At 44.8% G+C, this 18,897-nt stretch overlaps 1 protein-coding gene across 2 annotated transcripts in view; it reads left to right on the forward strand.

Annotated features, from left to right (window-relative positions):
- H6PD (hexose-6-phosphate dehydrogenase/glucose 1-dehydrogenase) overlaps positions 1-18,897 on the forward strand; it is a 50,747-nt gene that overhangs the window by 16,752 nt on the left and 15,098 nt on the right. For both annotated transcript variants that reach the window (XM_072608786.1, XM_072608785.1), the window contains 2 exons: positions 868-1,496; positions 3,456-3,573. In XM_072608786.1, the coding sequence (XP_072464887.1) occupies positions 876-1,496; positions 3,456-3,573 (739 nt within the window). In that variant the 5' untranslated portion in view covers positions 868-875. The remainder of the gene's footprint in view (positions 1-867; positions 1,497-3,455; positions 3,574-18,897) is intronic.

Here is an 18,897-nt window from a genome sequence, read left to right on the forward strand (position 1 = left end):
TTATTGTATACTACTTGCTTCCTAGGCTCTAGAAAATACAAAGACAAAAGCAAAATAGTCTCTCTCCTCAAGGAACTTACATTTTAATGGGGAGACAATTTATTCTTATGGATTCAGGAGGAGATTTCAGTTGAGGCACAAACAAAGCATGTCAGAGTTGGGAGGACCCTTAGAACATAGACTGTCAGAGCTGGGAGGGCCCTTAGAATACAGGATGTCAGATCTGGGAGGACTCTCAGAACAGGGAATGTCAGAGTTGCAAAGTACTTTCCTGAGTCATGCTTTGTCTCAGCAGCCCCTCAGTTTTCTCTGCCCTGGTTCCTGTCTTTTTGCCCTGGCATCTGGGTTGATGCATCCTAAGGTGATGCAGGCTGCTGTGTAGCTGGGAAGAGCCCTGACTTTGGAATCAGGATTTGGGTGAATTCTGTCTCTGCTCTTACCTCCCTGTGGACCCTTGAACAAGTGACTCTGCCCCACTGGGCCTCTGTTTCCTCCTGTGTGCAATGATGACCTTAGGCCCCCAAGGTCTGCTGGTGCCTGCCTTCCTCTTCCTCTTGCCTGGCACAGTCTCTGCTAAGGGCAGCACCCAGCCTATGGGCCCTGCAGTGACCACCTTCTCTGCCTCCTGCAGACATGAGCTTTGTGCCAGGCTGAGCTGGAGCTGGCTTGCTGATGAAGGCAGCTCTCGTCAGCATGCTGGAGGCCCAAGTCTAGAAGGATTTCCCAGGTAATAAGTGGTTATAAAAGACACATAGAAGTTTTCCACCACGCGGGAAATGCTAGACTCACTTTCATGTCAGCAGCATTCGAGTCCCACGTCTGATTTTTTTCTTGTTTAATGTCTTCTCGTGTCCCCTCGCTCCCTAGGGCCCAAGATGCTGAGGATCATCATCTGCGCCACTGCTGTCCTGGGGTCTGTCTTAGCACAGGAGCCCCCAGGCCACGTCTCCGTCATCCTCCTGGGAGCCACGGGGGACCTGGCCAAAAAGTATCTGTGGCAGGGACTGTTCCAACTCTACCTGGACGAGGCGGGCAATGGCCACAGCTTCAGCTTCCATGGGGCGGCCCTGACTCAGCCTGAGCAGGGGGAGCAGTTCATGACCCAGGCCATAGAGAAGCTTGCCTGCCCCGCAGACATGTTGCCCGAGCGCTGTGCCCAGCTCAAGGGGCAGTTTCTGCAGCTGAGTCAGTACCGGCAGCTGCGGACGGCTGAGGACTACGCGACCCTCAGCAAGGACATCGAGGCCCGGCTCCAGCAGGAGGGCCTTCGAGAGTCAGGAAGGATCTTCTACTTTTCCGTACCTGCCTTTGCCTATTCGGACATCGCCCAGCATATCAACAGCAGCTGTCGGCCTGGCCCGGGAGCCTGGCTACGAGTGGTCTTCGAGAAGCCCTTTGGCCATGACCGCCGCTCAGCCCAGGAACTCTCCAAGGAGCTCAGGACCTTCTTCCGAGAGGAGGAGATGTACCGAGTGGACCACTACCTTGGCAAGCAGGTGAGAGCCAGGGGGCGGTCACAGGGGTTGGAGCTCTCCTGCTTGGGCTGCTTGGCCTTGGTCTTTGTTCGCAGTCACAGCCAGCTTGGATGAGAGTGCCTTTGAACATATCTCTTCACCCTTCTGCTCCTCCCACCTTTGACATTTTATGATCCGTGCTGTTGGCCTTCTCAGTGGGTAGGGGGAGAGGTGGGAGGGACGGAGGGAGAGACTTAGGCACTCAGAATAAAGGTTAAAATTCAAATTTGTGTTCCTATGTAATGTAGATGTAATATATAATACATGCATGTAGTATAATATATTTATCATATACATATGGCACATGTGTATTGTCTGTATAATATATAGTATATACATATATATGTGTATAATTATATATTGCATGTGTAATATATAATTATACAATATAATAATTATACGATTATATATAATATATACAATATATGTAGATATAATATAAAATGTATATATAATTGTATAATGTGATATTGTAAATATAATGCAAATTATATATAATATAATACACATATGTGTTATATTTTATACACACACACACATATATTATATGGGCAGCTAGGTGGTGCCCATAGATAGAGTACCAGGCCTTAAGTCAGGAAGACCTGAGTTCAGATGTGGCCTCAGACACTTACTAGCTTTGTGATCACTTCACCCTGTTTGCCTCAGTTTCCTCATCTGTAAAATGAGCTAGAGAAGGAAATGGCAAATCATTCCAGTATCTTTGCCAAGAAAACCCCAAAGGGGGTCATGAAGAGTCAGACACAACTGGAAAATAACTGAACAACAACAACAGAATGTATTGTATATGTAATGTGTGTGTGTGTGTGTGTGTGTGTGTATGTGTATACTTAAGATACATCCTTAAAAACAGGGACGTTTTTCTTTGAATCCTCAGGACTAAGCATAGTGCTTGGTAGAAAGGGTCATAAGGGACATTTTAGGTTACCTATTCATCCTCTTCCTTTTACAGATGATGAAACTGAGGCATGAGAGGTCACCTAGCATTCTTCACCACACTGGAGATAGGGAGCTGGGCTTGGAGCTAGGGAGACCTCAGTTCAAATACTGCTTTGGACACATATTGTCTCTGTGATTCTGAGCAATTAAGGTGGCTGGGCTTGGAGTCAGGAAGACCTCAGTCCAGATTCAACCTCAGATATTTCCTAGCTGTGTGACCCTAGGCAAGTCACTTAATCTCTGCCTCAGTTCCCTCTGCTGTAAAGTGGGGATAGTAATGGCACCTACCTCCCAGGGTTGTTATGAGGATTGAATGAGATAATAATTGTAAAGTGCTTAGCGTACAGTGCCTGGCACATAGTAGGTGCTCAATAAATACTTTTTTCCTTCCCCTCCCTCTTCAGCTCCTCAATGGCTAGGCAATTGGCTAAGATGGTAAATGGGAGAGATTGCTTGTGGGCTGTCAGTAGAAGGAGTTTTCTCCTGGGGAACCCCTGAAATCACAAGTCTGGACCCCCTCAAAAAGAAAGGAAAATTTCAAAGGGAGAGTATAAAGGAGAGGCAAGAGCTGGCTTTGGGTGGCCTCAGGGAAAGGGGGCTGACCGGAGACAGAGACCTGGGTTCTAGCTCCATCTCTGATGTTTGTTACCTGGAGTATCTTGGATGAATCCCATGTTCCTAAGAAGCAGGGCTGCTGTCTCACCTTTTACTCTGATACTGGCTAGGTGAACCCTTGATTTCTCAGCGCCCCTAAGGATCTAGAAACGACGAATGACTAGTCTGCGTTGGTAGAGGGAATTTCCACACTAGGAGTTCCCTCTGCTGATGACATTATCAGACCAGACCAAAAGAATGAGGTTGCATTATCAGTGAGCTTTGTCCTATCAATCCCAGTGACCAGTGACCGTCCCCAGGTGGGAAATCAGGAGGATTGGGGGACTTTCCATGGATGTAGAGAACTCAGCCCCTCTGCTTTCCTGACAGGCAGTAGCCCAGATCCTGCCCTTCCGAGACCGGAACTGGAAAGCCCTGGATCGACTCTGGAACCGGCACCACGTGGATAGGGTGGAGATTGTCATGAAGGAGACAGTGGATGCAGAGGGTAAGTGAGTGATGGATGGAGAGGGGGAGGGAAAGAGTGGAAAGATGGTTTTCATTAGCTCTCCTCACCTTGGACCCTCCCCCTTAACCCAAATCTCTATGTGGGAGCCAGGAGCCTGGTTGACTTTGCCAAGGTCTTCCCTTGGCTGGTTTCTTGTAATTTCAATCTGTCAACAATCAGAAACTGACAGCCAGAAGCTGGTATCCATGGATGTCCAAAGACCTAGAAGGAGGCCACCCCTTGAGAATACTGGAGGATGAACAGTCATCTCTCCATGCTTTATGGGAAGACATGAAGTATAAGGGGAAAGAAGGCTAGGTTTGGAGTCAAATGGGCCAACCTAGGTTGAATACCCTGTCCTCCTTTTCCCAGTTTGAACCAGAGCATCACTGAATTTTATGTTGCTGGTCAGTCATATGCTTAGTGACTTACCTGAGGTCATAGAGCTAGTAAGTATTTGAATATGAGTCCTCCTGATTCTAAGCCCAGTGCTCTATCCATGGTGCTACCTAGCTGCCCAAGTCCTAGAACATCTGAATTCAACTCTAGCTTCATTTATTAGCTGTGTGACCCTGGGCAAGTCACTTCATCTCTGCCTCAGTCTTCTCAGCTGTAAAGTGAGAATGTTAGTAGCATCTACCTCCTAGGGTTGTTGTGAGGATCAAATGAGATAACCATTTCTACCTGGCACATAGTAGGCACTTAACAGATGCTCATTCCCTCCCTCCCTTCTTCCCTTCCTCCCTTCCTCCCTTAATGCAGTCAAGACTAAGTTATCATTTTTCAGCCTTTGTTTCACACTTCAGGCTCACACAGAGCTTGCAGGACACTGAAAGTCCCAGATCTTTTTCAGGCTTTCTCCTGGGCCCTCTTCTCTTCTCCTTCTATACTAATTCACCTGGTAATTTCATCAGCTCTCATGTATTCGGCTATCTTCTCTGTACTCGTAATTCCCAGGTCTGCTTATCCACCACTGACCTCTAGCCTGCCTCTTGGACATGTCCAGCTAGGTGTCTTGTAGATGCCTGACTTAACAAGGCCGAAAAAAGAACTTCCTTATCTTTTATCCTAAACCTTCCCCTCCTCCTAATTACACCATTACTGATGCCACCAGCCTGCTAGTCACCCAGGCTTGCACCCAGGGGGTTATCTCCCACTCCTCACTGTCTCCCTTGCCATGTCTGGTTGATTCCACCTTCCCAGCAGCCCTTGTCCATGTCCTCTTCTGGCCACTTGGCCTTGATTCTGGGCCCTGCTCAGATCTCTCCCCATGCTAACCCAGGACTGGTTGGCCACCTCCATGCTCAGTGACCCGCCCCAGGTCTGGGCCCTCCTTCCCAGGGGCTAACTCCCTTTCACATGACCTTAATCTACTCTCTCTCTTCTCTATACCCAGTCATTAACATGCAGTCTCTCACATTAGAACGTTCATCCTTAAAAGTGGGAATTATTTTTGGTCTTCCTTAGTATCCCCATTGCTTAGTACAGTACAAGGTCTGGCATGCTGTGATCCTGTGGGCCATACTGCCCATTGGGTTTTCTTATCAAAGATGCTGGAATGATTTCCCAGTGAATTAAGGCAAAGAGAGGTTAAGTGACTTGCCCAAGGTCACACAGCTAGTGTCTGAGGCTAGATTTGAACACAGGTCTTTCTGACTCCAGGTCCAGTGCTCTATCTAGTAAGCCACCTCCTAGGCATGCAGAGGTTAAGTGACTTGCCCGAGGTCACTCAGCTAATAAGTATCTGAGGCCAGACTTGAACTCAGGTCTTCCTGACCCCAAGACCAGCCCTCTATCCACTGAGCCATCTCTTTGCCTCCATCTGGCACATCTGACTGACTGATTAATTGCAGGCTAACTAGTCCTCCCCACCTCCTGCCCTTGAGAGGTGATTTTTTGAACCTAAATGTTAGACTTTATATTTATCTCCCTTGAATTTCATCTTAACAGACTCATCCCAGCACCCTAGAAAGTTCCCAGATTTGAGAGAGGTCACCAAGCTCCATTAGGTACTTAGTCAGCCCTTGATGGGTTTGCCCTTATTCCTTGGTTTCTTCAAAGTCACTACTGTCCCCAGGCCCTAACACCATGTCCTGCCATAGCCTTAGCTGGTCTATTTCTTGTTCTCCAAGTTTCCAGAGTCTGATTGCCTCTGAGAGGCCCAGGTGTGGGGTCTGGGGACTACTGTTGCCTTTCTTTTACCAAGAGAAAGGAAGGAGCAAATCAGCCCCAGGCATGTGGGCACTGCTGCTGCTGCTGCTGTGGAATGACAGGCATGGTTGCCTCTTGCCCCTGCAATGAGGCTGCAGTTAGTCTGCACTGCTCAGCACAGAGCGGGATGTTCCTGGCTCCAAGAGCCCTGTTGGTTCAGCCTCTCTGCCCTTGGTCTGTGGCAGAGGGGAGGGTCAGGGGTCCTGGGCACTGCCCTCCCTGACAGGAATCGGTTCTGTGTTCTCTGTGTCTGGTCTTGCTCCTCCTTCCTCCTCCTGCTCCTCCTTCCTCTTCTTTGCCCCTGCTTTCCTCCCTCCCTCCCTTTGGTAATCTGTCATTTAAGGGTCTTTGTACAGGATCCCCTGAAGCCCATGTCTGCAGAGATTGTGCTTTGGAATCATGGAAAGAGAGAGCTAGGGAGACCCAGTTTGGGGACTCCAAGGTCAGAATAACAATTCACATCTTTTAATCGTACTTGAAGGCTTTGTAACAATATTTTATATATAATTTTATAACCATGACAATTTCTGAGTGTTTTCAGACTTACAAGAAGTACTTTTTGCTCCCAATAATCTCTGCAGTGTAGGCGTTATGAGGAGGGCCAGAGTGGAAGGGAAGTTTGGGATTTGAACCAAGAGGACCTGGGTCACACACACACACACACGCACGCACACACACACACACGCACGCACACACACACGCACATACACACACATGTTTGGTTGTTCGTTCATTTAGTTATTTAATTACTTGTTTGCTCATCTATTTGTCTGTCTGTCTTCTTATCTATCTTGCCTGTCTGTCTGTCTATCCATCTTCTCTGTCTGTCTGTCTATGTATCTGTTTATGTGTCTATGTATGTATCTATGTATGTATGTATCTATCTATCTTGTCTGTCTATCTACCTGCCTATCCATCATCTATCCATCCATCTATCTGTCTGTCTGTCTGTCTGTCTGTCGATCTGTCTGTCTGCCTTTCTATTTGCCTATTTGTTAGCTAAGCCTGTATTTTCATCAGCGTGGGTTTACCTCCATGAGTAGAGCTGATCAATACCTTCTCTGGGCTTCTGAGATGTGAGCAAGCTAGTCCAAGGTCACATAGACTGGATGTGTTAGAATTGAGATTTGAACCCGCTTCTTATTGCCTCTGAGACCAGCCCTATATTCATCACCCCATGATGTTTGATGTGGTACATAAGACATGATGATCCAATGAGAGAATGAACGTAAGATGTTGTTTGTTGTGGAGAGGCCTTTAGAGAGGGAAGGGATGTCAGTCAGTCAATCAACAAGCACTTATTAATGTATTAATTAGTCTAAATTAATGTATAGTTATTATATATAGTAATATATGCAAGGTCTAATGTATAAATTAATATAATTTATTAAAGCTTATTCTGTGACAGAAACTGTTTATGAGGAAAGACAAAGATACAAAAAGGGTCCCTGGGCAGCTCATGATTTAGTGGGAGGAGGCAATGTATGTACAATGGATGTGTACATCAGGCAGGTACTCTCAAGGGCTGCTGGTGGCAGTGGTGGAGGGTCTGAGGAAGGCCCCCTGCAGAAGGTATGAAGGGAGCCAGGAGATAGAGGAGAGGAGATAAGGTGAGAGAGAACGAGGAGGTCAGCATCGTGGGTGGGAGAGAAAGCTGAGGGGAGTACTGGAGAAGGAGATCCAGACAGGACTTTAAATGTTCCAAAGGTAACTTGATCTTGGACACAGTAGGGAACCACAAACATTTATTGAGTAGGGGTGTCATGGTCAGAAGATCATTTTGGCAGCTGAGCAGATGATGAACTGAATGCCATTTTCAAGGCCACACCTCTTATTTGATTAAACTGAGACTAGGGGAAGGGGAATGATCTGGCCAAAGTCTTGACTTCTTTAGATGGGGCCAGGAGGGGCTGCCTGCACAAAGTCCTTCTGCAGGCCTAGAAGGTGCCCAGGAGCCAAGAGGGCAACAAGAGAAGCATCAGAAAAAAGGTGCAGAGGCAGCCTGAAGGAAGAAGAAGCTGCCAACCTGGCAGTTGTATGCAGTAGACACTTAAATGTTGCATTTAACTTAGAGCCAATAAAGATCAGATATCAAATGCTGCCTCTGACACTTAGTAGTTGTGTGACCCTGGGCATGTCACCTACTTTCTCCCGGCCTCAGTTTCCTCATTTGTAAAATAAGAGAGTTGGACTTTTTTTTGATGTTCAGTCATTTTCAGTCATGCCTCATTCATCATGACCCCATTTGGGGTTTTCTTGGTAGATACCAGAGTGGTTTGCCATTTCCTTCTCTAGCTCATTTTATAGATGAGGAAACTGAGGCAAATGGGGTTAAATGACTTGCCCAGGGTCACACAGCTGGTAAATATCTGAGGTCAGACTAGATGACCTCTAAGAGTTCTAGCTCTCAACTAGGACCCTGTAGACTCTGGAAGCGCTCGAGTGAGTCATCATGGATATTGTGATCTCTCTTCCTAATTATGTCTCTTGGCTGCTCTGCTTCCTGAGCAGACTCTCAAGGCCTGGGGAGAGGAGCTGGACTTGCCCTGACCCTGAGTGTCTCCTTCGGGCTTGCTTGGGGAGTGGGGTTGGGGTGAGGGTGGGGGTGGGGTAGGTGATGGAGAGTTAAGACTCCACCATATGGGAGCTCCTTCAGGAACCTCTCCAGGGAAGGGAATTCCCAAAGAGGAGGTCAGCTAGAGGGCCAGCCGTCTGACTGACCCTGGAAGCCAGATCCCCCCTCTCCTTATCCCTCTGCTGAGGCCCATAACAGGCTTCCATGTTGGACTAGAAGAATTGTGGCTTAGGGGAAGGAACACAGAACATCAAAACTAGCCCCTGGGTTCTAATTCTAGTTCTGCCACTTTGAACCCTGTGTGACTTTGGGTAAGTCACTGGCCTCCAGCTGTCATCAGTAGAAAAACAGGCTTGGACCAGAAGGCCTCTGCGGTGTCTTATGGCTCTAAGTCTACAAAGGAGAGGATGTTTGAAAAGCGTTCTGCAAATCTTAACTCACTATAGAAATGAGAACAATGAGGATGAGGGGGAGGAGGAGGATGGCAGTGGCTGAGGTCCCTGAACTAGAGACCTCATCCTCGGATCCCACCTCTGACACTTAATGAATAAGCCTCCTTAAACCTCAGTTTCATCTGTGAAATGGGAATAGTAATATATCTCACTAAAGGTGGGGGACCTTGGAGTTAGGAAGTCCTGGGTTCAAGTCCTGCCTCCAACATATTTTGACTGTGTGACCCTGGACAAGTCACTTAACTTCTCAAACCCTGAGCAGCTCTTGAAGACTATAAGTCAGAGGAATAACCAGTTGGTGGAGGAAATTTCCATATTGAGAACTCTCTAGATTTATGAAATCATAGGTCCAGACCAGAAAAGCATACATAAGTCTATTCAGGAAAGGGCATCCTAGCACTTGGCACAGTGCCGGCACCTGGGGGTGCCTTTCAGGGCTACATCTCTAATTCCACAATGTAGTCCAGTGAGCTTTCTTCTCACTGATAGGATGAGGCCCAGAGAGGTGAAGTGACTTACTTAGAGCCGTACATCTAGTTATTGTCAAAGCTGGGATTTGAACTCAGGTCATCCTTTGACTCTGAATCCAGCAAGATATAAAGTATGGTATATTATCAGAATTTATACAGCACTTTAGAGTTTGCAAAGCTCTTTCCATGTATTATATCTGAGCCTTACCATAGCCATGTTGGGTAAGTATGATGGATACTTTGTACAGAGGAGGACAACTAAGGCCCAGAGAGATTAACTTCTTTGTCCATGGTAACTCCCAGTCCTGTGCTCGTGTTGGAAGTAGGATTTAAACTGAGGTCTCCTGATTTCTAATCCAGGGCCCTATCTGTAGTGCCACACTTCCTCTTGGAGGGAAGAAATAGAAAGAGCCCTGAATTTGAATTTCAAATCTCTGCTTTACTACTTACAACCTGTGTGTCCTCGGGCAAGTCAGCATTCCCTCAGTTTCTCCATATGTCAAATGGAAGGGGTTGGACTAGATGACCTTTGAGGTCCCTCCAGCTCCAAGAGTATGATTGTTAATAATTTCATTAATAGAAGGAAATTCCAGATTAGGAAACTCCCTCTACTAATTCAGGTTGGCATTTTCCCTGCAACTTATAGTGTTAGTGGGAGCATAGTAGTTAGTATATAGTGTATTATATATACACGTGTGTGTGTGTGTGTGTATGTGTGTGTGTGTGTGTGTATGGAAGTGAGATAGAATGCTAGACCTGGAGTCAAAAAGACCTCAGTTTGAATCCTGCGTCAAACACTTACTAGCTATGTGACACTGAGCAAGTCCCCTGAAGCTCTGTTTGCTTCAGTTTCCTCATCCATAAAATGAGGAAAAGAATAGCACCCACTTTCCCGGGGTTGTTTAGAGGATCAAGTGAGATAAAGAATGTTAAGCACTTTGTAAACTTACAAGTGTTATATAAATGCCCGATGTTAACATTATTATGAGTGTAGAGCTGGAAGGGACCCTAGAGGTCATCTCGTTGGGCTCCCTGGTCTCCTTCTTGGGCCCTGGTCCCACATCACCTCTACCAGTGCAGGTTGGCACCTTCTCTGAAACTCAAGAGGCTTCGTGATTATAATATAGTCAAATGCACAATGAGAAGTGGTGTGACTTGTCTGAGGTCACATAGCCAGTGGGTGTCAGAGGTGGGATTTGAACTCATGACTTCTTGGCTTTGAGTTTGTCTACACTTTGTCAATGAGTATTGTTATTTTCATTAAGAGATCAAGCTGGAGGATGGGGTATGCTTTGATAGCCTCAGATGGGCCCTATTCAGGTCAGCATGTTTGCTGAGGACCTCAGAGTTGGCAGCTGCCAGGGGAAAGCCCCTGAATCACATATCCCTAGTAGATGCCCCCTTCTGCATGTCCTCCCTTCTGGAGTCTATCCCTGTGCCTCATGCTGATCTCCCAGCTAGCCCTGGGCTGTACCTCTGGGGCAAAGCAGTCTTAGGAACTAAAGTACTGGGTCTAAAAATCAGGAGACCCAGATGATGTTTTTATTAAAAAGTTTTATTGGTACCTTTTGTTTTTATAGCATAGCCATCTCTGGATATATGTGGCCAGACACTTCCTTGACCAATTAACTCTTCCTTGTAACAAAGAGAGGCAAGCAAAACTAAGAGAGAAATCCTCCAACATTCCACACTTAGTTCCCACCTCCCTATGAGAAGCAGGGAGATACTCCCTCATGTCTTCTTAGGGACCAAGATTTATCTCCACAATGAGCTCTGCATCTGGCTTTGATTTTCAGTTTTCTTTGTTCACGTTGTTGTAGTCATTGCATATAAGTAATTGTTTACTGGGTTCAGCTCACTTCTTTCTGCATCAGTTCATACAGATCTTCTCAGGTTTTTCTGAATTCCTTACGCTTGTTATTTCATAGAATCACGCATCTGATCCAACTCACTCATTTTATGAATTCATGGATGGAAAGAAGGGAGGGAGGAAAGAAGGAAGGATGGAAGGAAGAGAGGGAGAAAAGAAAAAAACAGAAAGAAGGAAGGATTGAGGGAGAGAGGATAAAAAGAAGGAAGGAAAAGAGGGAGGAAGAAAAGCAGGAAATGAAGTAGGGAAAGAAGAAAGGAAGAAAAAGGGGAAAAGAGGAAGGAAGGAAGGGAGAGCGGGAGAGAGGAAGGAAATATTAAGTATCTACTATGTTCTGGTCACTGTGCCAAGCACTTTGCAAATATTTTCTTAATTGAACGTCACAACTCTGGAAGGTAAGTGCTACTATCTCCATTTTGCCATTGAGAAAACTGAGGCAGATAGAGGAGAAATGACTTACCTAGGGTCATACAGCTATTAGGTATCTGAGACTGGATGTGAATATAAGAGGAGGAAAATGAAGCCTACAATTTGTCCAACATTTCATAGTGGCTTGAACTCAGGTCCTTTGATTCCAAATTCCTCTCTCTTTCCACTGGGACAATAATATTCCATTCCATTTACATATCACAGTTTGTTCAGCCATTGCTTTGTTCAATCAATAGACTCCCGGTTTGTTTCCAAAGCTTAGTTAGCACAAAAAGTGCTGCGGAGAATATTTTGGTAAACACAGGCCCTGGCTTTGCTCTCTTTGGGCACATGCCCAGAGGTAGAATTTCTGGGTAGCAAACTTCTTTTTTTTTCCCTGCTGCTCTGTGGCCTCTGGTGCCCTATTCTCCCTGTTTGAAAAGGGGAAATAGCAAGAGTTGGTGCCTGCCTTTCTGAGACAAGATGGCGGAATACTTCCATACTGCTATGGAGCTGTGTTCTTAGCAACATGAGTTTTCCTTAGATTATATGGATTGAAACCTAATCATGCCTGGTTGAGTCTGCTCTATTTCCTCCCATAAATCCCTCCCAAGGGGTCCTCCCAATGTGCTCACCGCTTTCTGGGTCTCTTGTCCTTGCATGAGTACACAATTATTGATCCTTCACTTGCTTCTCATTCTTACTCTTGGATTGACCTGCTTCCTTTCCTGACCTGACATTTTGTCTTCTGGCTTTATTTGTAGCACACCCACTCACAAAAACATCAGGACTGATAGGATTGAGTTCATAGGACTTTGGAGCTAAAAGAGAATGATCTTGGAGGCTGACCCTTTCCATTTACAGATGAGGAAACTGAGACCTAGAGAGGGTGCATCATTTGCTATAGGTCATACTGGTTAATATGAAGCAGAGCTGGGATTTGAATCCAGTCCTCTCACTCCAAATTAGATGTTCTTTCTCCTTTCTGGCCATTACTAAACCATGTTGCAGTATGTGTACCTCCCCACCCCTTCATAATGGAAAATGCTATCCACCTCCAGAGAAAAAACCAATGGAGTCTAAATGTACACTAGGGCGGTTTGCCATTTCCTTTTCTAGTTCATTTTACAGAAGAGTAAACTGAGGCAAACAAGGTTAAAAGACTTGCCCAGGTTCACACAGCTAGGAAGTGTCTGAGGCTGAATTTGAACTCAGTGTCCTCTAGGTTCAGCGCTCTACCTAAAGAGGCTGCCTTTAGCCAATTACCAATCATATCTTGTCTTTCATAGTTCCACAGCTTCTCTTGATGTTATTACCTTCTTCTTCAGCCACCATCTTGGTTCAGGCCCTCAACACTCTCATCTGAGATATGGCAATATGTTGGTGCCTTCCTGCAATTGACTTTCCTACCTCAAGTCCCTCCTTTCTGTTCTCTTGAGTCATCGTCCAGATAGCTGTTTAAGGGATTCTTAAAAATAGTGTTTTATTTTTTCCAATTACATGAAAACACATTTTTAACATTTATTTTTAAAAGATTTTGAGTTCCAAATTTTCTCCCTCCCTCCCTTCTCTCCTCCCTAAGACAGTAAACAATTATATGTAGGTTATATATGTGTAATCATCTAAAACATATTTCCATATTAGTCATGTTGTAAAAGAAGATAGAGATTAAAAAAAAACCGTGAAAAAAGTGATTTAGATTTCATTGGTTCTTTCTGCGGAGGTGGATTGCATTTTCCATTATGAGTCCTTCAGAATTATCTTGGGTCATTGTAGTCCTGAGAAGAGCTAAGTCTTTCGTAGTTGATCATAATGTATAATGTTCTTCTGGTTCTGCTCATTTCACTTTGCATCAGTTCATGTAAGTCTTTCCAGGTTTTTCTGAGATCTGCTTGCTCATCATTTCTTATAGCGCGATAGTGTTCCATAACATTCATATGCTACTTGTTCAGTCATTCCCCAATGGATGGAGATCTAAGGGATTCTTTTAAGGCACAAGTCTGACTATATCCCCTCACCCTCTCAGCGAATTCCAGTGGCTCTCTCTTCAACCTAGGATCCATGATAAACTCCTCTATTTGGCATTTAACACTTCCTGGCTTCCTTTAAGTCCTAACTAAAATCTCACCTTCCACAGGAAGCCTTCCCCAAGCCATCTTAATTCGAGAGTCTTCCCTCTGTTAATTATCTAATGTTTATCCTGTATCTAGCTTATTTTCACGTATTTGTTTGCTTGTTATCTCCATTGGATTACGAACTCCTCGAGGGCAGGGATATCTTTTGCCTCTTTCTGTATCCCTAGAGTACACAGTGGCACACAGTAGGTGCTTAATAAATGTTTACTGACTGACTTGACTCTTCACCACCTGGTCCCATCCTACCTTTCTACACTTTATTCCCTTATGTATTGTCTATGATCCAGCCCAATTAACCTTCTTGAAATCCTTCATTTCCCACCTCTGTGCTTTTGCATTGGCTGTCTCCTGTGCCTGGATTGTTCTCCCTCATCACCTCTACCTCTTGCAATCACTGGTTTTCTCCAAGACCTAGTTCAAGTACAACCTTCTGCATGAAGTTGTTCCTGGTTCTCCTAGAGTCTTCTCCTCCTCCCTCCAACCCCCTTCCCCTTTATCTGCTTGGTATTTGTTTTACAAGTACTTACTTAGGTCCATGTGGCAGCTAGGTTGTACTATAGTGCACAGACTCATCTTCCTGAGTTCAAATCTGGCCTCAGACACTTACTATCTGTGTGACCCTGGGCATGTCACTTCATCCTGTTTTCCTCAGTATCCTCATTTGTAAAATGAGCTAGAAAAGGAAATGGCAAACTACTCCTTTATTTTTGCCAAGAAGGCCCTAAATGGGGTTAATAAACAAACAGACTTGGCTGAAATAACTAAACAACATGTTGTCTTCCTTATTAGAATGTAAGCTTTTTGAGGGAGGGACTGTTTTGCTTTTGTCTTTGTATCTCCAAGGCCTAGTGAGTGAATATTTAATAATTGTTTACTGGTTGAGCAATGAATCTATCTATGCAACAAGGGCCATTCAGCCTTAGCCTTAAGCTCTCTGATGAGGGGGAGCTTACTACCTCCCAAGGCAGCTCCTTCCATTTTGGGGCATTTCAGGTTAGAACATTTTTCTTTATATCATGCCTAAATTTGCCTTTTTGCAACTTCTTGTCTCACTGTTCTGAGAGCTCTGTCTTCTGGGGCCAAACGGAATAACGCTCATCCCTCTTTTATGTGACAAGCTTTCAGATACTTGATGACAGCTAGCAGGTCTTTGGCTGGGCCTTCTCCTCTCTGGGCTGAATCTCTCCACTTGCATCCTCATATGTCATGGATTTGAGGCCTTTCCACATTTTGGTTGCTTTCCCTCCCCCTCCTAAACTTATCACTGTCCTTCCCAAAATGTCATGCCCAGATCCAACTAAACATTCCAGCTGTCATCTGATCAGGGTAGATGGCAGAGGCCCTATCACCTCCTTATTCCTGGAGATTGTGACTTTCGGACCCTGTCCTGACTCTGGCACTTGTATGATCATGGATAAGTCAGTTAACTTCATCCAGCTTTGGTTTCTTCATCCATAAAATGGGATAACAAATCCTCATGGAATAATGTATACTTCATAGGATCATTTTTGAGGTTCAGATGAGGTAATTGACGTGAAACATTTTGCAGAGTGTGATATAATGAATAGGATGCTAAGTTGGGAGCCCAAGGACCTGGTTTTGACACTCACTAGCTTCATGACCTTAGGCAAATCACTCAAGGCCCTCTTAGTCAAGTGTTCCTCATCTGTAAAGTGAAGAGGTTGGGCTAGGATTCTGTGACCTCACTTCCATAGGCCTCAGTTTCCTTATCTGTAAAATGAGGATGTTAGGCTAGGATTCTGTGACCTCACCTCCATGGGTCTCAGTTTCTCCATTTGTAAAATAAAGAGAATGATGTTTCAGATAGGGTCATTTTGAGGTTTTGCCCTTTATAATCCTTATGGCATTCTAGAAATGTGAGTTTTTATTATTAGTGCCAGGGCTTCTAAGCAGCTGGCATTTCCTCTCAGGGAAGGTGTATGTGGAGACTAATGTTGTCTTTGCCATTGTCTCCCCTTTGGAGAGCTTTGTTTGGTGGAGAAGGGGAAGGAGGGAGAATTTCCCTGGAGGGGCCTGTGCTACCCATGCAGGAAGGTTAGAGGGCTTGGTGCAGCCCAGATGTGGGCCAGCTGCACCGTCTGCCCTCAGCATGGGTTTGTGGGCAGGGAGGGAGGGGTCAGGGAACTTAGCTCCCCCACTCTCACCCCCATCTGTTGTGCTTCCTGCAAGTGAGGAAGCGTCAATCATCTGAGACCAGCTGCCAGACTTGATGAGCTGGGGAGGCAGTAGGAGAGCCCAGCCTCTCCCAGCAGGAGGGATCATCTCCTTGGCTCTTAGCTTTTCTCTATTTTTAAAGATCCCAGCAGGTGACTGCAGGGAGAGCAGATGGGACTTGTTTGGAAAACTCTTCTGGATGCGAGACCAGACGTGTCTGAGGCAAAGGTGGAGGGAAAGTGACAGAATTATCAATCCAGACCTGAAAGGGACTTAGTAGGCCATCGATCCCCTTACTTGACAGATGAAGAAACTGAGGCCCAGAGACTAAGCAACTTGCCTGAGGTCGCCAAGGCACTAGATCGTAGAGATGGGATTTGAACATATACCCCCTGGCTATAAAACAAGTGATTTCCTTCTGTAAGGTTCCAAATTGGACTGGGGGATAATCAATCAATCAATTAACAAACATTTATTAAGCACCTATTATACAAACCCCAGAACAGCTAGGTGGCATCTTAGGGAACAAAGTCCTGGACCTGGAGTTAGGAAGACTCATTTTCATGAGTTCAAGTCCTGCCTCAGACACTAGCTAGCTATGTGACCCTGGGCAAGTCCCTTCACCCTGTTTGCCTCAGTTTCCTCATCTGTAAAATGAGCTGGAAAAAGAAATGGCAAACCACTCTAGTAGTTTTGTCAAGAAAACCCCAAAATGGGGTCACAAAGAGTTGGACACAACAGAAAAACAACAGAACAAAAATGCACATCCCATCTCTTGACTTCAGGCGTTTTCTCTGACAGCGCTTCACACTGTGCACGGCATGTAGTAGGCACTTGATACATGCTTATTGATTGACTGGCCTGGTGCCTGGAATGCTCTCTTTTCTCATCTCTGACTTCCCTGGCTTCCTTTACGTCCTAACTAAAATTCCACCGTCTCCATTTTCTTTTAATTCCAGTGCTTTATTATTATTAGTTAATCATTATTATTTATTATATTAATAATTATTATTAGTTAATTAGTTAATGATTTCCTATTTATCACATATCTGAATTGCTTTGAATGCTGTCTCCCTCCTTAGATTATAAGCTCCCTGGGGGTAAGGAACTGTCTTTTGCCTTTTTTTGTATCTCTAGCTCTCAGCACAGTGCCTGATACATATTAAGGGCTAAATAAATGCGTATTGACTTACTGAGTACAGTAACCTCTCCAGTACATATCTTACAGGGTTGTTGTAAGGAGCCAATGAGCGTAGTAGGACCATAGATTTAGATAAGAGCTAGAGAGGACCCTAGTGATCATCAGATTCAACTTCTCATTTTACAGATGAGGAAACTAAGTTAATTGATTTCTCTTACAAGTGTCTGAGGCAGGATTTCAACTCAGGTCTTTCTGACTCCGAGTCTAGTCCCCTAGTGGAAAGTATGCAGAATGTTTTAAAAACCTTAAAATGTTCTATACATGTCAGCAATGATCATTATTTATGCTTCCTTCTTCACATACCACAACTTGTTCAGCTGTTCCCCAATTGATAGCATCCCCTCAGTTTCCAATTCTTGGCCATCACAAAAAGAGTCGCTATAAATACTTTTGTGTACATGGGTCCTTTTTCTCTTCCTCTGATCTCCAGATAGAGCTGGGTCAAAGGATAGGCATTGTTTTAATAGCTTTTGGGGGCATAGTCACCAAATTGCTTTCCAGAATGGCCTGACCAATTTCACAGCTCCACCCACAATGCATTATATTTGTCATTTTCACTTTCTGTCATCTTAACCAATCTGATGGGTGTGAAATGGTGCCTCAGAGTTGTTTTTAACAGAATTGCTTATATTCAATTCAACAAATTAAACTCAAAAATATTTCTTTTTTCAAAAAATTATTTATTTTTAGTTTTTGATATTCACTTCCACAAGATTTTGAGTTCTAAATTTTCTCCCCCAGCCCATCCCTCCCCCCTCCCTAAGACGACATGCACTCTGATATAGGCTCTACATATACATTCGTATTAAATATATTTTCTCATTAGTCATGTTGTAAAGAAGAATTAGAATCAAAGGAGAAAACTGTGAGAAAGAAGAAACCAAAGAAAGGAGTGCAAAGAGTATGTTTCGAACTGCATTCAAACTCCATAGTTTTTTTTCTGGATGTGGATAGCATTTTCCATCATGAGTCTCAAAAGTATTTCTTAATCCCCTACTATGTGCCAGATACTAGGCTAGGAAGTAGAGATAAAGACAAAAGGGGAAACACTGCCTGCCCTCAAGAAGCTTATGATTTACCTGGGAGGTAACACATACATAAATGGATACAATGTATAGGCTAAGAAATTTTAATAGGGAGAGATTTACCAATACCTGGATGTGTGTGTGGGGGGGGGGGGAGGTAGAGGGATCAGAAGAGGCCTTGTGTAATTCTATAAGGTGAAAGTAAGGGAAAAGAGGGAGGGTCTTCTAGGTCTAGGGGTCCACTTGTGCAAAGACATAGAGAGGGGAGACGGAATGGTATGGATAAGGAACCAGAGTCTAGCAGACCAATTTTACTGGGATGGAGTTTGAGAAGTAGGGTAATATGAAATGAGGTTAGAAGGGGTGGGGGGAGTCAGATTGCAGAGGGCTTTCCATAGCAGGTCAAGGATTTTGTATTCCATCCTCCAGGTAATAGGCAGTGAAGATTTTTGATTAGGGGTGAGTAGGGAGAACACATGGCCAGATCTGACGTTTTAGGAATATCAGTTTGGTGACTCATGGAGAATGGGTGAGAGAGGGGAGAAACAAAGCCAGGTGGGACCAGTTAGGAGGCTATCACAGTAATCCTGGTGAACAATAATGAAACCCTGAACCAGGGTCCAGGCCAGGGGTGGGGAGCCTGCGGCCTCAAGGGCACATGTGGTCCTGTAGGTGCTCAATAGCGATCCTTTGACTGAATCTAAACTTCACAGAACACATCCCCTTAAAAGGATTTGTTTGTAAATAATAGTAAAAATACGAGTTCTATATAGTTTCTACATGGCTTTGTGGCTTCCAAAGC

This window comes from Notamacropus eugenii, chromosome 5 (genome assembly GCF_028372415.1).
Source record: "Notamacropus eugenii isolate mMacEug1 chromosome 5, mMacEug1.pri_v2, whole genome shotgun sequence".
Classification (NCBI taxonomy): Eukaryota; Metazoa; Chordata; class Mammalia; order Diprotodontia; family Macropodidae; genus Notamacropus; species Notamacropus eugenii.